The 23904-nt window shown below is 47.3% G+C and overlaps 1 protein-coding gene across 1 annotated transcript; it reads left to right on the top strand.

The window, feature by feature from the left end:
- Window positions 1-1469: 1469 nt before the first annotated feature.
- On the top strand, window positions 1470-23794 carry crygn2 (crystallin, gamma N2). The gene is made up of 5 exons (XM_052016154.1): window positions 1470-1579; window positions 4613-5039; window positions 14923-15171; window positions 16982-17127; window positions 23629-23794. The coding sequence occupies exons 1-5, from the start codon at window positions 1470-1472 to the stop codon at window positions 23762-23764; spliced, it is 1068 nt and encodes a 355-aa protein (XP_051872114.1). The 3' UTR covers window positions 23765-23794.
- The last annotated feature ends 110 nt before the right edge of the window (window positions 23795-23904 follow it).

The raw sequence follows: 23904 nt of genomic DNA, 5'->3' as shown, positions 1-23904 counted from the left end.
TGTCTACCCCAAATCAACCCCGGACTTTCCAGACGTACATATATCTTATCCCTCAGAATCCTCGCCAGTAATTTACCTACCACAGATGTTAGATTTTCTGGTCTGTAGTTTCTATAGTTCCCAGGTTTTTCTTTGCTGCCTTTCTTAAATAAAGGAACAACATTCGCTACCCTCCAGTTAACCGGCAACTCACCCTTGGCTAACGATAATGCAAATATCTCAGCCAGGGCTCCCACAATTTCTTCTCTAACCTCCCACAGTGTTCTTAGATATACATGCTCAGAACCTGAAGATTTGTCTACCTTCATACCTTCAGTCCAGCACTTCCTCTACTGTAATGCAAACTATCCCCAAGACCTCCCCATTTACTTTTCATGTTTCGAAGGTCTTCATGTCTTTCTCCATGGTAAAAACAGAGGAGAAGTATTCATTAAGGACCTTGCCCACCTCCTGTAGCTCCACACAAAAATGTCCACTTTGGTCTTTGAGGGGCCCTATTCTCTCTCTAGTTAGTCTTTTTCCTTTAATATACATAAAATCTCTTTGGATTCTCCTTAATCTCCTCCAAAGTTAGTTCATGCCCCCTTTTATGCCCTCCTGATTTCCTTCTCGAGTATACTCCTGCATCCCCTTTTCTCCTCCAGGGATTCACTTGATCCCAGCTTCCTGCACCTGACCCATGCCTCCTTTTTGCTGGCAAGGGTCTCAATATCTCTCATCATCCAGGGTTCCCTACTCCTACCAGCCTTGCCTTTCACTCTTAACAGGAACATGCAGACCTTGCGGCCCCACTATCTCACCTTTAGAAGCCTCCCATTTGCCTGTGATCCCTTTGCCTGCAAACAACGTACTCCAATCAATGTTTGTAAGCTTCAAAATTTGTCTTGCCCCAATTTAGAACTTGAACCTGTGGACCAGTTCTGTCCCTTTCCAGTAGTATTTTAAAACTAAAAGAACTATGGTCACTGGCCCCAAAGTGCTCCCCCACTGTTACCCCAGTCACTTGCCCCAACCTATTACCCAAAAGTTATCAGACTCTCATACGCTAAAGGTGAATCCTTGTTCTCCCAATCTACCTTGTTGTGGTCTTTGCACTTTATTTGGTTACTTGCACTGCACGTTCTCTGTAGCTACAACACTATATTCTGCATTCTGTTTTCTTTTTACAATTTCAATGTACTAATGTATGGAATGATCTGTCTGGATGGCAAGTAAACTAAAGCTTTTCACTGTATCTCAACAAATGTGACAACAATAAACCAATACCAATACCTCTGTCAATTCCCCTGATCTCAAGGTATTTTGAGAAACTGGCTCCTGACACACAAACACTACCTTGTGAACATTATCCTCCTACCTTAACCTTTTAACACAGAGAATTGCTCTCACCCTGTCAAATTTTAGCATGTCCCAACCCCCCTCCTGAATCAGTCTGACACCAGCCCTCGCCAGCAGATTGAAGGCATTGAATGGAGGGCACTAATCCCGGAAAATCCCGGCTCTTGAGCAAACCTTTTGTTGGGAAGCCCATAGCAGCCACAAAGGCCCTGAGTCAGCAAGATCTTCTTGAAATGGTTTTGTAAGAAAAGCAGAATCTTTTCAGCCCTGCTTTGCAGTTCTATTGACGTGGAAACCTCGCGAGAGATGGACCCCTCTCCCCCTCCAAAATATATATTGGGGTGTCCAACTTTTCCCCACTGTCCAAAGGATTCTGGCACTTGGTTTGGTTGGAAAGGATCCAGCAGCAGCATGTCACAGTATTCTGGCAAGGTGAGTGGCCAAGTATTTGACTTCTCCTGTCTGAGGGAATGAGTGTCAATTCTGAGTACAGTTTACTCCCAGTGAGCACAAAATCCAGGCTGGCACTCCAAGAGAGGGTGCTGCACTGTCTGAGGTGGCTTCATTCAGACGTGTGTAAAGTGTGTTTACTCAAGCTCCCATTGAGAAAGAACAGGGTACCTGCCTGTTTTATACCTCTAAATCATCCTCATTAAACCTTAGTTTATTATCATATTGTAGGTAGTGGGAGCTTATTACAACAGTGACTGCACTTCCCTGGTAATTCAAGACCGTAAAGTGTTTCGGGATGTGCTGAAGCTGTTAAAGTTCTTTAGCAACAGTCGATAAAAATACCTTTCTTTTCAAGTGTGGATTGTGATTCAATTCTCTCTTATGATCTGGGGAAGGGTCAGGCCTCCTTTGTACACCCGGGGTTGAGAGCATGGCAGCGATTAGCAGAAGCTTTATGTGCGATTCTGGTTGCCCTGTTACAAAGAGGATGTGGAGGCTTTGGAAAGGGTACAGAAGAGGTTTACCAGGGCACTGCCTGGATTAGAGGGAAGAGCTATAAGGAGAGGCTGGACAAACTTGGGTTGTTTTCTCTGGAATGTTGGAGGTTAAAGGAAGACCTGATAGAAGTTCATAAAATTATGAGAGGGATTGATAGGGTTGACAGTCAGAATCTGTCTCCCAGGGTAGGAATTTCAAATGCTAGAGTCCATGCATTTAAGGTGAGGGAGGGGGTGGAAGTTTAAGGGAGATGTGCAGGGCTATTTTGTTTTACACAGAGAGTGGTGGGTGCCTGGAACGGGCTGCCAGGGGTGGTAGTGCCAGCAGATACGATAGTGGTGTTTAAGAGGCTGTTAGATAGACACATGAATATTTCAGGGAGTGGAAGGATGTGGATCATGTGCAGGCAGAAGAGATTTAGTTTAATTTAGCATTATGCTTGGCACAGACATGATGGGCCAAAGGGCCTGTTCCTGTGCTGTACTGTTCTGTTTTATGTTCTATGCCAATATGTTACCTCCAACACCTTGAGCTCTTATCTTGCAATGTCTCCTTCTATGATTTTTTGGAAGATTATAACTAACCCTGATGCATCCATTATCTCCATTCCCACTACTTTTAGGATCTACCCAGGCCAGGTGACTCATCAGACTTTAGCCTCGTTAGTTTGTCTAATACCAATTCTCTTGTGGTGATAGTAGTATTTAATTCCACACCAGCGTTACACACTATTAATGGGATGATTGAAATATCTTCTGCCATTGACTGATGCAAAATATCTGTTTAAGTCCTCATTTCTTTGCTATTTCTTTGGTTCCCATAGTTACTTCCCTGCCTCATTCCTAGGAGGCCAATAATCACTCAGAAATCATCCCCTTCCTTTTTATATACTTAAAGAAGCTGGTATTGTTCATCTTTACACTCCTTTGCCTTCATAGTTTATTTTCCCTTTTTTTTTGTTCTCCCTTTCTTGATTATCCAGTTATCTCAGTCTTCAGGTCTACTGTTAACTTCTACATGTTTTCTCTTTCATCTTGGTATCCTCTTTAACTTTCTTGGTTAGCCATGGTTCATCCCTCCCTTAGAACCTTAGCTCCTTAGTGGGATACATTTTTGTGGAGTGTCATGAATTATCACTGTCACCTAGAGCACAAACTACTATCGTACTGTGATCACTATTTCTTGGGGAATTCTTATATGCTGAGGTCATTTATTAAACCTACCTCATTACCCATTACCAGATCCAAGATATCATGTTCCCTAGTTGGCTCCGCAAGTATCCAGTAACTGAACCACTAAGTGAAGTACACAGTGATATTCAGTGACAGACTCCCTAACAGTGACTCATGCTAGTGTGCTCCCTAGTATGTTATTGTGTTAGTTAGTATGTTAGTATGTTATTGCATAAGTGAACAGAGCATTAGAATATAAGAAAAATGGAATTAGGAGTTCCCATCTGCCCATTTTTTTTAATAATAAACGTTTATTCACTAAAAGCACTACAAAAGACAACCAGTGTCAATACACGACATCTAATACAGAAAAGAAGAAACTACGCAACGACATACTACGGTAGAGAATGCAAACTAATACTACCGAAACACACACGCGACTCTACACCCGCCAACGCAACACTTCAAATAAGAATCGCGTCCATACCGTCCACGACACACGCGATCCCCTGAGGGGCCCACCGAGCACGGAACTCGGCTAGGGTGCCCGCGGAAACCGTGTGCTCCCTCTCTAGACGCACCCGCGCGTGCACGTAAGCGCGGAAGACGGGCAGGCAGGCCGACCTGCCGGGACCCTCGGCTGCCCGCCGACGCGTCCCGTGGATGGCCAGCTTGGCCAGGCCCAGCAGGAGACCCACCAGGAGATCCGCCGCGCGCCCCTCCCCGCGCCGCACTGGGTGCCCGTAGACCAACAGCGCCGGGCTGAAGTGCAACCAGAACTTCAGCAGCAGCCCCCGCAGATACTCGAAGAGAGGCTGCAACCTCTCGCACTCCGCGTTAGTGTGGTACACCGTCTCCTCCCGGCCGCAGAGGTGACAGGCGGCCGGGGTGTCGGTGAACCGGCTCAAGAATCGGTTGCACGGCACGGCCTGGTGCAACACCGTCCATCCCAGGTCCCCGATGTACAGCAGGAAGACTCCCGCATAGAGAGACCCCCACCGGGGACCACCCTTGCCGCCTGCCGGCAAGACGGACCGCCACGGCGTGTCCGGCCGGCAGACCAGGGCGAAGAAGTGAAAGGTGTGCAGGAGCAGCCTGTACAAGAACCGCCTCGGTGCCTCGCGGAACGGCACCGTCGGTGTGTCTGCCAGGCGGCTCAGGTTGTGCCGCGCCGCCTCCTGCGAGAGACGCCGGGCCCTGGGCCCGACCAGCAACTCCGGCGGGGCCGGCGCCGGCGCGGCCGGGACCCCCCCCGGCGCCCGCCGCGACCGGAGGGGGAGCGGCCGCGTGTTCGCCGCGCGACACCGCGCCCCACACCCACATCAGATCCCGGTAGAACCCGGGCAGTTCCCGCGGGGTGGCTCGGCCGCCGCCCGCCGCCGGGAGACGCGCCCCCTCCCGGAGGCAGCGTCCCCGGCGGAGGAAGTAGGTGGCCAGCGCGTGCCACCGCGGGGGATTCTCCGCGTACAGGTACCTCTGCAGCGCCGGGAGGCGGAGGGCCGCCAGCTGGGTGCGCACGCACACCAGCGACTGACCCCCCTCCACCGACGGCAGACTCAGGACCGCCGCGGAGACCCAGTGCCTCCGGCCGCCCCAGAAGAAGTCCGTCAACCTCCTCTGGGTGGTGGCGACGAATCCCATCTGCCCATTACCCACACAATCCTCCCACTGGTTCCCCGCCCCCACTACCTCCCTCTGCCCGCCCCTCCTCCCTCCCTTGATTCCATGCTCCACCTTGCTCTCCTGTCAGATTCCATCATCTTCAGCCCTTTTGTCACCTCCACCTATCGCCTCCCATCTGCTGGTGCCATTCCCACTGTCCCCTTCCCCATCTGCCTATCCACCCCACCCCCCCCACCGCAACCTGGATCCACCTATCACCTGCCAGCTCTTGCCCAACCCCTTCCCTCCACCTTTTTTATACTGGCCATCTCCCCTCTATATTTTAGTCCAGATGAAGCATCTCAACCTAAAACGTTGACTTTTCATTTCCCTCCACAGGTGCTGCCTGACCTGCTGGGTTCCTTCAGCATTTCATCTGCAGCCCCTTGAACCTGCCCTGCCATTCAATATGTTCATAGCTGATCTGCCCCAGGCCTCAACTCCTCTTCTGTGCCAGTTCCCCACAGCTCTCGATCCCCCGATCTTTTAAAACTATACTAGCTCCTCTGTAAAGATCTCTCAATCTACCTCGTCGTGGCCCTTGCACCTTATTGTCTGCCTGCACTGCACTTTCTCTGTTGCTGTAACACTATATTCTGCATTCTGTTACTGGTTTCCTTTCGTACTACCTTGATGTACTTATGTATGGAATGATCTGTCTGGACGGCACGCAGACAAAAGCCTTCCACTGTATCTCGCTACATGTGACGATAATAAACCAGCTACTGATGCCTCCAGTAATCCAGCCTCCCCACCTCTCTGAGGCAGAGAATTCTAGAGATTAACCACTCTCTGCAAGAAGAAATTTCTGCGCACCTCAGTTTTAAATGATTGCTCTCTTATCATGTAACCGTGTCCTCTTGTTTGTGATTCTCCCATTAGTAGAAACATCTCAACATCTACCTTATCATATCTCCTAAGCATTGTATATGCTTCAATAAGATCACCCCTATAGGAATCTATGCTATTATAGCACAAATACATTGTTTGTATATATTGTACCACATCACTCTCTAGTGCTCCAAATTCTGTGTGGAAGTCACAGGTTGTATCTCTTGGCAGCACATGACCTGCAGTCTGAAGAGAAACCTGATGTAATCCATTACTTTGAGTCTTTAAAAGTAATTAAGAAACAGAGCTCTGGGAACAAGAAGATAACAGAGGTATTGCTCAAGCATGCATTGTGATGGATACCACTCCTGGAGGAAACTTGCACTTTTTCTTCGTCGTGAGCACATGCTTCAATGCTGGGGAAGGAATGTCAGTGTCGGACTGTAGGCTCTTTGATCCAAGGATAATGAAGAGGGTTAAGATTTCTGCTGTGTTGGATGGTCACTTCCAGCAATAATTTTACGCAAGCAACATGTTTTAAAAAATGCCTTATGTGCTTGAATTCTCTTGTTTCTTGAGGTTTTCTTTAGCTTACTCCACTCCAGATCAAGAGCCACAGGGGAGAAGGGATGAAGGACCGTAGAGGTCATGACCCCTTCTCGTTTCTGAGCAACCATCACTTCGAAGTCAGGCATTTTTGTCTGTCTGAACTGAGGGAAAATAATTGTCTCCATTAAACTTCCAAAGTTCTCCATTGTTGACTGACTTGAGCCGCAGTGTGGGATTGGAGAACATCCTCGTAGTCTCTTCCTTCCCTCGCTCCCTCCAATCCCCACCACCTCATTGGCCTTAACTTTGACCCTGCTCCTCCCTCGTTATTCTTTGTCCAGTTTGCGCTTAATTTTAGATTAGAGGGGAGTTGAGGTAACGCCTTTTCACCCAAAGAGTTGGGGGGGACTGGAGATCTCTGCCCAAGAGGGAATTGGAAGACGGGACACTCGTCACATTTAAAAAGCATCAGGATGAGTTCCTGATGTGCCATAACCTGAAAGGCCAAGGACCAAGGATTGGGAAGTAAGAGTGATCGCAATAGGACTTTATTGGCATTCATCCATGAGGTGTGGATGCTGTTGGAATTCATTGTCCATCCTTAATTGTACTGAATAGGTAGCAAGGCCATTTCAGAAAGTCAACCACATTGGTCGGTCTGGAGCCACATATAGCCACACTGGGTAAAGACAGCATGCTTCCTTCCTGAAGGATGTTGGTGAACCAGATGGGCTTTTATAACAACCCAATGTTTTCATTGTGACCCATACTGATTAAACTTTTTTCCAGGTTTATTTAGTTACTTGGATTATGGGCTGCCATTGGGAGTTTTGAACTCATGGCTCTGGATCGGTAACCTAGAGCTCAGTAACTAGTCCAATAACTTAACCACGGTAACCACGTTGGAGAAACAGCCTCCTGTAGTGCAAACCTCTGGGGGTCAACCTGAGCCCACGAAACACTTCACTCTGATTCAACCTCCAGCACAGTGGTGATTCTGCTGCTTCACAGCTCCAGAGACCCAGGTTCAACACCAACCTCTAGTGCTGTCTGTCTGGAGTTTGTACTTTATCCCTGTGACCATAGAACCATAGAACCATAGAACCATACAGCACAAAACAGGCCCTTCAGCCCACCATGTTGTGCCGTCCACAGACCACCCTCACACTACCTAACCCCTTCCTCCCGCATATCCCCCCATCCCACACTCCTCCATATGCCTATCCAACAAGCTCTTGAACCTGTTCAATGTATCTGTCTCCACCACCACCCCAGGCAGTGCATTCCATGCACCAACCACTCTCTGACATCTCCCCTGAACCTCCCACCCATAACCTTAAAGCCATGCCCTCTCGTCTTGAGCATTGGTGCCCTGGGAAGGAGGTGCTGACTGTCTACTCTATCTATTCCTCTCAGTATTTTATATACCTCTATCATGTCTCCTCTCATCCTCCTCCTTTCCAGTGAATAAAGCCCTAGCACCTTAAGCCTCTCCTCATATTCAATACTCTCCAATCCAGGCAGCATCCTGGTAAATCTCCTCTTCACCCTCTCCAATGCCTCCACATCCTTCCTCTAATGAGGCGACCAGAACTGAACACAGTACTCTAAGTGTGGCCTAACTAGAGTTTTGTAAAGCTGCATCATCACCTCGCGGCTCTTAAACTCAATCCCGCGACTTATGAAAGCCAACATCCCATTGGCCTTCTTAACTGCTCTTTCCACCTGTGAGGCAACTTTCAACGAACTGTGAATATGAACCCCCAGATCCCTCTGCTCCTCCACACTGCCAAGTACCTTGCCATTCACCCAGTACTCTGCCCTGGAGTTTGTCCTTCCAAAGTGTACCACCTCACACTTCTCCGGATTGAACTCCATCTGCCACTTGTCAGCCCAGCTCTGCATCCTATCAATATCCCTCTGTAAGCTCCGACAGCCCTCCACACTATCCACAACACCGCCTATCTTAGTGTTGTCCGCAAACTTACTAACCCAGCCCTCCACCCCCTCATCTAAGTCATCTATAAATATCACAAAAAGTAGAGGTCCCAGAACCGATCCCTGTGGGACACCACTAGTCACTGCCTTCCAATCCAAGGGCACTCCTTCCACCACAACCCTCTGCTTTCTACATGCAAGCCAATTCCTAATCCACACAGCCAAGCTTCCTTGGATCCCTTGGCCTGTGACTTTCTGAAGAAGCCTACCATGAGGAACCTTATCAAATGCCTTACTAAAATCCATGTAAACCACATCCACCACACTGCCCTCATCAATCTTCCTGGTCACCTCCTCAAAGAACTCTATCAGGCTTGTGAGGCAAGATCTTCCCTTCACAAAGCCATGCTGGCTGTCCCTAATCAGTCCATGATTCTCAAGGTGTTCATAAATCCTATCCCTTAGAATCCTTTCTAACAGCTTACCCACCACAGACGTGAGACTCACCGGTCTATAATTCCCTGGCCTATCCCTATTACCTTTTTTGAACAAGGGGACCATATTCGCAATCCTCCAATCCTCTGGCACCACCCCCGTAGACAACGAGGACTCAAAGATCCTTACCAGTGGTTCAGCAATCTCCTCCCTAGCCTCTCGAAGCAGCCTGGGGAAAATCCCGTCAGGCCCCGGAGATTTATCTGTCTTAATATTATTTAACAACTTCAACACATCCTCTCTCTTGATATCTACACCCTCGAGAACATTACCCCTACCAGCACTCCCTTCCGCATCATCAAGATCCCTCTCCCTGGTGAATACTGAAGAGAAGTACTCATTGAGAACTTCTCCCACTTCCGCCACCTCCAGGCAAATTCTCCCACCTTTGTCCTTAATCGGACCTACCTTCACCCTAGCCATCCTCCTACCCTTCACGTACTTGAAAAAGGCCTTGGGATTTTCCTTAACCCTACTAGCCAAAGCCTTTTCATGTCCCCTTCTAGCTCTCCTCAGCCCTTTCTTAAGTTCCTTCCTCGCTACCCTATATTCCTCACGGGCCCTGTCTGAACCTTGCTGCTTATACCTCACGTATGCTACCTTCTTCTCCCTAACAAGTCGTTCCACCTCTCTCGTCACCCACGGTTCCTTCACCCTGCCATTCCTTCTCTGCCTCACCGGGACATATTTATCCCTAACATCCTGCATAAGATCCCTGAACATCGACCACATCTCCATGGTACATTTTCCTTCAAAAAGGACATCCCAATTTACACTCCCAAGTTCTCTCCTTATAGCCTCGTAGTTAGCCCTTCCCCAATAGAAAAACCTCTTGTCCTCTCTGCACCTGTCCCTGTCCATGACAATTTTAAAGGTTATGGAGCAATGGTCACTGTCCCCCAAATGCTCACCCACCAATAGATCCTTCACCTGTCCCGGTTCATTTCCTAAAACTAGATCTAACATGGCATTCCCTCTAGTCGGCCTGTCAACATACTGCGTCAGGAATCCCTCCTGGACACATTTAACAAATTCCGTCCCATCTAAACCTTTGGCACTAAGCAGGTTCCAGTCTATATTTGGGAAGTTGAAGTCTCCCATTATAACAACCCTGTTATTTCTGCTTCTCTCCAAACACTGCCTGCCAATCTGCTACCGGGGGGCCTATAGAATACTCCTAGTAGAGTAACTGCTCCTTTCTTGTTCCTTAATTCCACCCATACGGACTCTAGAGATGATCCTTCTACAACATCCATCTTTTCCACAGCCATAACAGTATCCCTGACCAGTATCGCCACCCCTCCTCCTCTTGTCCCCCCTTCCCTATCCCTCTTAAAACACTGAAAACCAGGAATATTCAATATCCACTCCTCTCCTGACGTCAGCCACGTCTCAGTAATAGCCACGATATCATAGTCCCCCACACTTATCCAAGCCCTCAGTTCATCCCCCTTATTCCTGACACTTCTTGCATTTAAGTAAACACACTTCAGTCCATCTACCTTACTACTTTTATAGCCTATATTCTGCTTCTCCTTCCCCAAAGCCTCTCTACCTGTTTGATCTAACTTTTCCCCATTCCCTTCTTCCTCTGACCTACTCCTCCAGTTCCCTTCCCCCTCACAAACTAGTTTAAACCCTCCTGAACCACCCTAGCAAATCTCACCGCAAGGACATTGGCCCCCTTCGGGTTCGGGTGTAACCCGTCCTCTCTGTACAGGTCCCACCTTCCTGAGAAGAGATCCCAATGATCCAGAAATCTAAAACCCTCCCTCCTGCACCAGCTTCTCAGCCACGCATTTATCTGCCACCTCCTCCTATTCCTGCCTTCACTATCACGTGGCACTGGCAGCAATCCCGAGATCGCTACCCTTGAGGTCCTGTTCCTCAATTTTCTGCCTAGCTCCCTGAACTCGCTCTTCAGGACCTCATCCCCCTTCCTACCTATGTCGTTGGTGCCAATATGGACCACAACTTCTGGCTGCTCTCCCTCCCACTCAAGAATTCTGTGGACCCGATCAGTGACATCCCGGACCCTGGCACCTGGGAGGCAACATACCATCCGGGATTCATGCTCACTGCCACAGAACCTCCTGTCTGTTTCCCTGACTATCGAGTCCCCTATCACTACCGCATGTCTCTTTCCCACCCTTCCCTTCTGAGCAGCAGTACCAGTCCCAGTGCCAGAGACTTGGTAACTGCAGCTAGGCCCCTGCAGGTCATCCCCCATGTGCATTTCCTCTGGGTGCTCCAGCTTCCTTCCACACCCCAAAGGTGTGAGAAGGTTAATTGGCCACTGTAAGTTTCCGCTTCTGTGTAGGTGAGTGATTGAATCTGGGGGGATCGGTGGAAATGTGAGGAGAATTAAAAATGCGGTAGGTTAGGATTAGTATAAATGGGAGGTGAGGGTCAATACGAACTCGATGGGCCGAAGGGCAAAGAACATAGAAGACAGTACAGCACAGGAGCAGGCCGTTCAGCCCACGATATCTGTGCCGTTCACGATGCCAACTTAAACTAATCCTATTTGCCTGCACATGGTCCATGTCCTTCCATTCCCTGCCTGTTCATGTGTCTAAGTATTTCTTAAACATTGCTATCACATCTGCTCCTGCCACCTCCCCTTCCAGGCACTTACTACTCGCTGTGTAAAAAAGTTGCCTTGCATTTGTCCTTTAAGCTTTCCCCCTCTCAACTTAAAGCTAAGCCCTCTAGTATTTGGCTTTCTACCTTGTGGAAAAGACTTTATCTACCCCGTGTATGCCTCTCGTAGTTTTATATACTTCTATCAGGTTGTCCCTCAGCCTCTGACACTCCTGAGAAAAAACAATCCAAGTCTGTCCAACTTCTCCATATAGCTAATACTCTCCAATCCAGGCAACATCCTGGTGAACCTCTTTTGCACCCTTCCCAAAACCTCCATATCCTTCCTGTAATGTGGTGATCAGAACTGCACGCAATAGTCCAAGTGTGGCCTGACCAAAGTTTTATACAGCTGCAACATGACTTCCCAACCTTTATAGTCAATATCCCAATCGATAAAGGTAAGCATGCCATATGCCTTCTTCACCACCCTATCTCCTTGTGTTGCCACTTTCAGTGAGCTATGGACTTGCATCCCATGATCTTCTCTGTACATCAATACTCCTAAGGATTCTGCCGTCTACTATATACTTTGCCCTTGCATTTGACTTCCTAAAGTGCAACACCTCACATTTGTCCGGATTAAACTCTATCTGCCATTTCTCTTCCCATATTTCCAACTGATCCATTTCCTGCTGTAACTTGTGACGACCTTTCTCACTATCCACAACTTCACCAACTGGAAGCTTACTAATCAGCCCACTATATTTTCATCCAAATCATTTTATATATCACAAACAACAGAGGTCCCAGTACTGATCCCCGCAGAACGCCACTATTCACAGACCTCCAGACAGAAACATTCTCTACCATTACCCTATGACCAAGCCAGTTTTGAATCCAATCTACCAAGTCTCATGTGCCTTAATCTTCTGGATCAGCCTACCTCAAAGGACCTTGTTGAGTGCTTTATGATAGTCCACATAGACAACATCCACTGCCCTATCCTCAATCATCTTCGGCACCTCCTAAAAAAGGACTCAATCAGACTTGTGAAACATGACCTCCCCCGTAGAAAGCCATGCTGACTATCCCCAATAAGTCCATGCTTTTTCAGATGTGAATAAATCCTATTGCTAAGAATCTTCTCCAATAATTTCCCAAGCTCTGATTAAGGCGCACCGGCCTATAATTTCTTGGTTTGTCCCAATTGCCCTTCTTATTCCCGGTTCTCTGGGACCTCGCCTGTGGCTAAAGAGGACACAAAGATCTCTGTCAAGGCTCCAGCAATCTTCTCTCTTGCCTCCCTCAATAACCTGGGATAGATCCCGTCCGGCCCTGGTGATTTAGCTACCTTAATGTTCTTTAAGAGACCCAACTCCTCCTCCTTCTTAATATCGACATGTCCTGGAACGCCAGAATCAGAATTAGGTTTATTATCACTGACATATGTCATGACATTTGTTGTTTTGAGGCAGCAGTACAGTGCAAGACATAAGAATTACTGTAAGTTACAAAAATAAATCAATAGTGCAAAAGAGAAATAATGAGGTAGTGTTCATGGGTTCATGGACCGTTCAGAAATCTGATGGCGGAGGGGAAGAAGCTGTTCCTGAAACATTGAGTGTGGGTCTTCAGGCTCCTGTACCTCCTCCCTAATGGTAGTAATGTGAAGAGGGCATGTCCCGGATGGTGAGGGTCCATACAGATGGATGCTGCCTTCTTGAGGCACCGCCTCTTGAAGATGTCCTGGATGGAGGGGAGGGTTGTGCCCGTGATGGAGCTGGCTGAGCCTACAACCCTCTGCAGCCTCTTTCAATTCTGCACATTGGAGCCTCCATACCAGGTGATGATGCAACCAATGAAAATGCTCTCCACCGTACAGCTGTAGAGATGCTGGCGTGCTTTCTTCGTGATTGGACATTGTATTGGGCCCAAGATAGATCCCCTGAGATGTTGACGCCCAGGAACTTGAAGCTGCTCACCCTTTCCACCGCTGACCCCTCAATGAGGACTGGTGTGTGTTCTCCTGACTCCCCCTTCCTGAAGTCCACAATCAATTCCTTGGTCTTTCTGACGTAGAGTGTGAGATCCTTTTTGTGACACCACTCAACCAACTGATCTATCTCACTCCTGTACGCCGCGTCATCGCCACCTGAGATCCTGCCAACAACAGTGGTGTCATCAGCGAATTTATAGATGATGTTTGAGCTGTGTCTTGCCACACTGTCATGAGTGTAGAGAGAGTAGAGCAGTGAGCTAAGAACACATCCTTGAGGTGCTCCTGTGTTGATAGTCAGTGAGGAGGAGATGTTACTACCAATCCTCACTGACTGTGGTCTCCTGATAAGCAAGTTGAGGATCCACACTGATACCCCACACTGATCTCACTATCCCCCATGTCCTCCCTGGTGAATACGGTGAAGTATTTATTTAGTACCTTGCCCACTTCTTCGGGCTCCAGGCATAAATTCCCTCCTTTGTCCTTGAGTGGTACCACCCTCTCCTTAGCTACCCTCTTGTTTTTAATACATGTATAAAATGCCTTGGGATTTTCCTTAACCCTACTCGCCAAGGACATTTCATGGTCCCCCTTAACCCTCCTGATTCCCTGCTTAAGTTGTCTCCTGCTTGCTTAATATTCCTCAAAGGCACTCTCCGATTTCACTTCCCTAAACCTTACGTATGCTTCCTTTTTCTTTTTGGGGAGCAGGCAGGAGCTGAGGACAAGGTCAGATCAGGTCATAACAAAGCTCGATAGATTTTTGGATACCAAATTCAAAAGTCAAAGTCAAAGAGTTTCTTGTCATATGCACAAGTACATGTATGCACAGGTGCAATGAAAAACTTGCAGCAACATTACAGGCACATAGCATTTGAGACACAACATTTGCAAGAAAAACATATTATACAAAACTATGCAAGAAAGAACACAATTAGTGCAAAAAAAAAGTCCATTCTAGTGCAAAGTGGTGATAGTGTTGCTATACTGAGGTAGTGATTAGGATTATGCAGGTTGGTTCAAGAACTGAATGGTTGAAGAGAAGTAGCTGTTCTTGAACCTGGCGGTGTGGGACTTCAGGCTTCTGTACCTCCTGCCGGATGGTAGCTGCGAGAAGATGGCATGGCCTGGATGGTGGGGATCTTTGATGAAAGATGCTGCCATCCTGAGGCAGTGCCTCATGTTGACATTACCGATGGTGGGGAGGGATGTGCCCGTGATGTGCCAACCGTTCTCTGCAGCTTAAGGGATATTAAGGAACTCAAAAATATTAAGAATGCAGGGAAGTGGTACTGAGGTAAACAACCAGCCACGGTCTTAATGAAAGATGTAGTAGGTATGAGGGGCTGAATGGTCTCCCACTGCTCCCATTTAACATGCCTGTGGTCTTCATTTCATCAGATCATTTTCTACGAGGGCAAATGTTTCACTGGCAGAAAGCTGGAGGTGTTCGGAGACTGCGATAACTTCCAGGACCGGGGCTTCATGAACAGAGTGAACTCTATCCGGGTGGAGAGCAGTGCCTGGATCTGCTATGATCACCCTGACTGCAAAGGGCATCAATATATCCTGGAGCGAGGGGAGTACCCCGACTTTCACCGATGGAACGCCCACAACGACCACATGGGTTCCTGCCGGCCTGTTAAGATGGTATGTTCGACCTCATCCACCACTCAGGAGAAGCAGCAGCTGAGTCTAATCCTGACCAGCCTGCTCTAGAGAACTTAGAATTCATTGGGTCGTACAGCACAGAAACAGGCCCTTTGGCCTGACAAATGCATGCTGATCATCAAGCACCCATTTATGCTAATTCCACACCAATCCCATTTTGATCTTCCCGCATTCTCATCAGCTCTGATTCTACCACTCACCTACATACTGGGGGCAACTTACAGTGGCCAATTAACCTACCAACCTGCACGTGTTTGGGACGTGGGAGGAAACCGGAGCACCCGGAGGGAACTCACGCAATCACAGGGCGAGCGTGCAAACTCCACGCAGACAGCACCTGAGGTCAGGATTCAACCCGGGTCTCTGGAGCCGTGAGGCAGCATTTCCACTAACTGCACCAGTCTGGTGCTGGAGCAGTTAAGTTTTGAGAAATTTTCCCTACCTGGGGGTCTGGGGGGCAGGGGGTGGGAGTGGCAGGTGACACTGGCAAGGACAGCATTAATCTCTCATCCTGAAGGTGAAGGTGGACCCATATTTCCTATTTCCTTCATACACTGTGTGACCTCAACCCCCTCAACCTTGAGGGAGGAAGATTCTCCCGTCGTCTGAAAGGTGAGAGCTCTAGTCATGCAGAACAAAGGTATAACCCATTCCACCCCCCTCCATCTTACTCCCCCACCCCCCTTGTTAATGTTCCACATGGGTGTTCCTTCGCTTGCCATAGTCATAGGCTAATACAGCATGGAAACAGGCCCCTCAGCCCAACTCGTCCATGCCGACCAAGGTGCCCACCTAAGCTAGTTCCATTTGCTGGTGTTTGACCTGTATCCCTCTAAACCTTTCTTATCCCTGTACTTATCCATATACTTGCCTTGTGAATAATTATTACTGTGAAGCATGAGAGGGCAGGCATGGTAGTGTCGCAGTTAGCGTAACACTATTACAGTGCCAGCGACCCGGGTTCAATTCCGGCCGCTGTCTGTAAGGAGTTTGTACGTTTTCCCCGTGTCTGCATGGGTTTCCTCCGGGTGCTCTGGTTTCCTCCCACATTCCAAAGACGTACGGGTTAAGAAGTTGTGGGCATAATATGTTGGCGCCGGAAGTGTGGCGACACTTGTGGGCTGCCCCCCAGAACACTCTACACAAAAGATGCAATACACCATGTGTTTCGGTGTACATGTGACTAATGAAGATCTCTTATCTCTTTTGCAAACAGTACTCAGATTTGTTACCCACTCAAACCCTTCAATGTTCTCAATCATGTTCAGAGTAGTTAAGATTTAATTTGTCATTTTGTTTTCCCCTCAGCGATCTCCTCCAGCCCAAAACCCTTCCAAAACTTTGGCCCACTCTGAATCCATAGTCTTGAATGGATAGAGGTGGGACATCTCCCTCCCATCTCCATCCACTTGGAAATTCTCTCCCTAGTTCCCCCCAGTGCACTCTCTTTCTGTCCTCTTTAAGGTGCTTCTTAACGTCATCCTCTGACCAAGATTTATCTCCCTCCTTTATCTGGACATAAAGTTGTCAGTTTTCTCTGCAGACATCTTGAGCTCACCTCCTCTAGGTGAGAGGTGCTATATCAATGCCTGCTGTTGCAAACAAAGCTAACACAAAGAATGGGGTAAGTTGGCCAAGGTGACATGACATGACAAGGTGACCGAGCTTAACATGACAGGCCAAAGGATTGATTCTTGCTCTTTGTCACATCAGGTCCCCAGGAGACACATGGACTGAGAATCTCCCAGGAGTAACTCCTTCTCACCCTTTCCTTCTTCTGTTCCTTTAGCACGGTGAACATTACAGGATAGAGCTGTTTGAAAACTGCAATTTTAATGGCCAGTGCATGGAGTTCTGCAATGATTGTCCATTCCTGCAAGGACAAGGCTGGAACAAAACTTGTGTCAACTCAATCAAGGTCTATGGTGATGGAGCGTGAGTAGACTTTGTTGTTCCACTTTGCAGCTGAGAGTGTGTTCTGTTATAATCAACTCAAGATGTTTATAAATTGCTTTGAAAAAGACAGCATAATTTGGTTAAAGCCAGTCAGGTAAATCTTCCACTTGCTTGTGACCCTGATGACAACAGTGGCTGACCAAAGTCCAGCCAAAGAGAGGAAAGACTAACAGAACAACACTGCCACTTCATGGAATCATTAGGCACAGGAAGCCTTCCAGCCATTCTTGCTGTCCAGCTCGCTGAAAGAGCCGTATAATTAATCCCCTTTCCCTGTCTAATCTCTTCTGGAGTCTACCCTTGTCATAATTCCTTTTTCTCCTCTCTCTGCCTTCCAATTTTTTCCCTGCTCTGATGAAACAATAACCTTGGTTCTTATCCACAAGTGCTGTGGAGCATTTTCAGCAACATTTTTTTTGTATCTAATTATTCCTTCCTCACTGCCCTGCCACTATTAAGTATATATCCAATTCTTATTTGAAAATCTCTACTAAATCCTCTTCACTTACCCTCTCAGGCAGTGCATTTTGTGTCATGAGAGCTCACTGAGAAAAAAGAAAGTCTGCTCACTTTCTCCCCAACTGATCTACCCTCCTCTGGCCTTTTCACCAAGTTTCTTAAACCCTGACCTCTGGTTACTCGAGCAAAAACTTTGCTCCTTATTCCAGCATCTGCAGTCTCTTGTGTCTCCACCTCTGATTACTCACTTCTCTACCATTGGGAACACTTCCGCCCCATTTATTTGAACATTACCTCTTACCTGTGAGCACCTCAGTTAAATCTCCCTTTAAACTTCTGATGGAAATGTACAGAATGGAAACAGGCCCTTCAGCCCACTGAGCCCCGCACCAATCACCCACTTACACGAATCACACATTAATCCCATTCTTTATTAGAACATAGAACATAGAAAACCTGCAGCACAATTCAGGCCCTTCGGCCCACAAAGCTGTGCCAAACATGTCCCTACCTTAGAAATTACTAGGCTTACCCATAGCCCTCTATTTTTCTAAGCTCCATGTACCTATCCAAAAGTCTCTTAACATACCCTATCATATCCGCCTCCACCACCGTTGCCGGCAGCCCATTCCATGCACTCACCAGAGTAAAAAACTTACCCCTGACATCACCTCTATACCTATTCCCCAGCACCTTAAACCTGTGTCCTCTTGTGGCAACCATTTAAGCCCTGGGAAAAAGCCTCTGACTATCCACACGATCAATGCCTCTTATGATCTCATACACCTCTATCAGGTCACCTCTCATCATCGGTCTCTCCAAGGAGAAAAGGCTGAATTCACTCAATCTGTTTTCATAAGGCATGCTCCCCAATCCAGGCAGCATCCTTGTAAATCTCTGCACCCTCTCTATGGCTTCCACTTCCTTCCTGTAGTGAGGCGACCAGAACTGAGCACAGTACTCAAAGTGGGGTCTGACCGGGGTTCTATATAGCTGCAACATTACCTCTCGGCTCCTAAATTCAATACCCTGCTTGATGAAGGACAATACACCATATGTCTTCTTAACCACAGAGTCTCCCCAGATTCTCATCAACTCCCCTCCCTCCCCATTTCTACTGCTCACCTACACACAAGGGTTAACTTACAGTGGCTGATTAACCTCCCAACCTGCATGTTTTTGGGACGTGGGAGGAAACCGGAGCACCCAGAGGAAACCTAAGCAGTCACAGGAAGAACATGCAAACTCCACACAGGCAGCACCCGTGGTCAGGATTGAACCTGGGTCTCTGGCATTGTGCAGCTTTATTTTAAATACTTTAAATACTTATACTTTAAAAACTCTTTGACTCTAAATAGGGTGCCAGGAATACCTTAACATTTCGTAATGGTTTCATAGAACATAGAACAGTACAGCACAGTACAGGCCCTTCGGCCCACAGTGTTGTGCTGACATTTTATCCTGCTCTAAGATCTATCTAACCCTTCCCTCCCACATAGCCTTCCATTTCTCTATCATTCATGTGCCCATCAAAGAGGCTCTTAAATGTCCCTAATGTATCTGCCTCCACAACCTCTGCTGGCAGTGCGTTCCACGCACCCACCACTCTCTGTGTAAAAAACTTACCCCTGACATCCCCCTTATATCTTCCTCCAATCACCTTAAAATTATGCACCCTCGTGTTAGCCATCGTCGCCCTGGGAAAAGGTCTCTGACTGTCCACTCGATCTCTGCCTCTTATCATCTTGTGCACCTCTATCAAGTCACCTCTCATCCTCCTTCTCCCCAAAGAGAAAAGCCCGAGCTCACTCAACCTATCCTCAGAAGACATGCTCTCCAATCCAGGTTTCATCGATTTCTGGCCTTCAAAGACAACTTCCTGCTCCCATAAATTCCTTCAAAGTTTATATAAGTGGGGATGTGGCTGTCCAGTGATTCCAACACTCATCCCAGGGAAGGTGCTTGTTTAACTATTCATGGAGGGCACTTGCTTTAGTTATAAGAGCCCTGGTGAGCTGGTGAACCTCAGAGACTCGAACTGACACAAGTGAGTGGGCTCCCGAGACTCTTAGCAGACCAAAGATGTGTAGGAAAGTAATGACCTTTCTGAATCTTACCAGACCCTCTGTCTGACTCTTTGATTGTAATCAAGCCACTTTGATTCTTGCAAAATAAAATCTTCTTGTAAGCAGCTTTCACTTGTACACTGTACACTCTGTAACCATGGCCCAGCTAATGTTTAGTACAGTCACAGAACCCCCCCCCCCCCCACAGAAAATACTGGAAATACCCAGCAGGTCAGGCCAGATATGTTGGAAGAGAAACAAAAGCCAACGTTTCAGGTCAAAGACCCTTCATCAGAACTGAAAAGGAGACAAAAGAAACCTGTAAAACTGCAGGGAGAGTGGAGGGGCGGAATGTTTCTGTTAGGGTAAAGCCAGAATGACCATGGGGATAAGCTGTCTGGTCAATGAGTGAATAGGAGCAGTTAGAGAGTGATAATACAGACAAAAGAACACAGACAGAAGAATCTGGAGCAACGCACAAAGTGCTGGAGGAACTCAGCGGGTCAGGCAGCATCTGTGGAGGGAAGTGGACAGTCGACGTTTCAGGTCGAGACCCTTCATCTGGACTGGAAAGGAAGAGGGGAGATGGTCAGTATAAAAAGGTAGGGGGGGGGGGAAAGGGTGGTGCAAGATCTGGCAGGTGGATGAGTGAGGGGGGTGGTGATAGGAAGGTGAGCAAGGGGAAGGGGGAGTGGGAATGATGTCGGAAGCTGGGAGGCGATAGGCGGGAGTGACAAAGGGCTGAAGAAGATGGAATCTGATAGGAGAGGAAGGTGGGGCGTGGAATCGAGGGAGGGAGGTGGGGAGGGGACCCAGTGAGAAGGGTGTGTGGCAGATGGTGGGGAAGGGAAATAAGATGGGACGAGAGGGTCCAGATGGATGAGGAGGAGAGAGAATAAAGGGAAAGGGGGGGGGGGGAGGGGTTACCAGAAGCTGGAGATTTAATCTTGTGTCTCCAAAAGAATGTGGCAGTTGTGAACTGCAGAGCAGGAACACCCCTTTTTGCCTTATCTTTTGTTTCCTTTTCAGTTCTAATGAAGGGTCCCTGACCTGAAATGTTAACTGTTCCTATTCCCTCAGATGCAGCCTGATCTGCTGAGTGTTTCCAGCATTTTTTGTTCTGGTTTTAGATTGCAAACAGATTACAGATGCTTTGATTTTGTACTGTCCCAGCTTTATTTCCCTGCTCTTGGCTTCTGTGCCCTGACAAGTATCCCATCTGCATTCTTAACCACCTTACCAACCTGTCCTGCTGCCTTTGAGGGTTGTGTATACCATTACACTTTGCACTGCATGGACATTAACACGAAGGCTTCCTGGGAGCTCTCTTAAATCCACGTCCATTTTCCTCCTGTGGCCTTCAGCAGGGGTGGTGCCCAATGGACAGAATTTGAAGGCCCAGAAACAAAAATTGCCCAGGATGTATCTGTGGGGATTTTCCTCAGGGCGACAATGACTAACACGAGGGGACATAATTTTAAGGTGATAGGAGGAAGGTAGAAGGGGGATGTCAGGGGTAAGTTTTTTTACAGAGAGTGGTGGGTGTGTGGACCGCACTGCCGGCAGAGGTTGTGGGGGCAGATACATTAGGGACATTTAAGAGACTCTTAGATAGACACATAAATGATAGAAAAATAGATAAGATAGATAAGATATTTATTTATTAGTCACATGTACATCAAAACTCACAGTGAAATACATCCTTTTGCGTTACTGAGAATGTGCTAGGGGGCTATGTGGGAGGGAAGGGTTAGATAGATCTTAGAGCAGGATAAAATGTCGGCACAACATTGTGGGCCAAAGGGCCTGTACTGTGCTGTAGTGTCCTATGTTCTATGTTCTAAGCCCGCACATTAATGAGTAGACAATGCACTGTGCAATGGTGTATGTGTGCACAGTTCCAAATGACAGCAGGAAGGGTAGGTAAGGTAAGAATGAATGTACAGTACTTGCTTTTATTCGTTGAGACACAGAATTGAAGAGCAGAGAGACAAAACCATATAAAATCATTGTGTATAAAATCATGAGGGGGCATACATAGGGTGAATGCGCATTGTCTTTTTCTCAGGGTTGGAGAATCAAGAACTACAGGTTTAGGGTGAGGGGGGGAGATTTAATAGGAACCCAAGGGGCAACTGTTTCATCCAGAGAGTGGTCAGTATATGGAACGAGCTGCCAGAGGAAGTGGTTGAGGCAGGTACATTAACAACATTTAATGGACATTTGGACAGGTACATGGATAGGGAAAGTTTGGAGGGAAATGGGCCAAACATGAACAAATGGGACAAGCTTAGATGAGAATCTTGGTCGGCATGGACCAGTTGGGCTGAAGGGCCTGTTTCCTTGCTGTACTACTCTAAAACATTTGCGTAGAGTGTACGGTTGTGGTCGCCACACTATGAGAGGCATGCGTTGGCAATAAAGAGGGTGCTGAGGAGATTTACATAGGTACTGCCAGGACCAGGGGATTATAACAATGAGGGGAGACTCTATGTGTTTTGTTTTCTTTGGAACAAAGGAGACCAAGGAGAGATTTAAATGTAGTGCATAACATTATGAGAAGGCTAGAGGGAATAAACAGACCTCAGCAGAGAGGTCAGTAACCAGGGGGCAGAGATTTGTAAATCAGTAGAAGGATTAGAGAGGATCTGAGAGAAAAGTTATTTCGTTCAACAAGTGGTAGGGCTTTGGAACTCACTGAAAGAGTAATGAAGGAAGAAACTATTTAGGCAGTACTTGAAGAGCCTTAGGTAGTAAGATGAAGGTAAGATCCTGTTTTGGCCAGAATGGAGATGATGAGCCAATAAAGACCTCCTGGGATACAGGAACAGGAGACAGCCATTCCACCGCTCAAACTGGTCCTACCTGCAGTTCAGTTAGAGCATGGCTGATCTGTACCTTGCTGCCATTTTCTTGTCTTTACTCCATAGTAACATAGAACATAGAACAGTGCAGCACAGGAACAGGACCTTCGGCCCACAATGTCTGTGCCGACCATGATGCCAAATTAAACTAATCCCACCTGCCTGCATATGATCCATCTTTGCTATTCTCAGCCAATAACTTTTAATTCCTTTTGTTTAGTGTTTTGCCAATCATCTCAAGAGCAGATCATGATTTAGTTGCTGATTCAAATCAACTACCTTACAGCAATTTTCACATACAGCTGAGACATTATAAAAGGAAGAGGCCTTTCAGCCAATCAAAGCCATTCTATCGTTTGTATAGATCATAGTTAATCTGCTGGTTAACTTCTCCTATCCACCTTGCTTTAGTTATCTGGCCCTAAAAAAATTCAAATCCAACAAGACCTCTCAATTTTCAACTGACTAACTTCTGTCGCAGTCAGAAACGTTAGCAGCTTCTTGCAGGGCACAGGGGATGAAGTTTCAGATTTTCACTGTGTACAGAAGAGCTTTTGAGCATCACCCAGTTTTTTCGTCTCCTGTTCACCAGCCCCATTCCCCCCACCGCCACAGCCTCCCCCATTCTTCTGGACTTCCTGCCACCAAGGAGGAAATTCCTTCCCCTCTACCCAATCAATTGCTTGGTTAAATGACCAGAATCTCCAGTATTCAAGGGGCTCGAGCTTTTGACAACACAAGAGTTGTTTAAGAAAATCGGTGGAGACACAAGAGACTGCAGATGCTGGAATCTGGAGCAAAACACAATCTGCTGGAGGAACTCAGCGGGTCAAGCAGCATCTGTGGGAGGAAGGGAATTGTTGACCTGAAACATTGACAATCCCTTCCCCCCATAGATGCTGCTCGACTCGCTGATTTCCTCCAGCAGATTGTTTGTTGCTTAAGAAAATCTGTGTCTGTCAGAATGGGATTGGCTGATATTCTAAAGGGAAGAAAGATAGAGTGGTTAATGCAACCCACCCCCATAGCCTGACTCTTTTGGTGTTTTGCCGCTGTTTAATTATTTACCATTTCTCCTCTGCAATGCTCAGCTGGGTTTTATATGAGGAGCCCAACTACCGGGGAAGGATGTATATCGTGGAACGAGGGTACTACCATTCCCACACAGAGTGGCAAGCACAGAATGGCAACGTCCAGTCCATGAGAAGAGTGGTCAACTACTTTTAGTGAGGCACGTTCTTTCTTCCATCAATAATAAGTTTGAATCGTCTATAAGGAAGACTGAGAAATAAATTACATCCTGAAAATAATCCTTTGTGGCCATGTATATTCTTTCCCATTCCAATGATTGGTCCATAGCTTGGCTT

Source organism: Pristis pectinata, chromosome 5 (genome assembly GCF_009764475.1).
Source record: "Pristis pectinata isolate sPriPec2 chromosome 5, sPriPec2.1.pri, whole genome shotgun sequence".
Classification (NCBI taxonomy): Eukaryota; Metazoa; Chordata; class Chondrichthyes; order Rhinopristiformes; family Pristidae; genus Pristis; species Pristis pectinata.
This window is presented reverse-complemented; position numbering and strand designations above follow the sequence as displayed.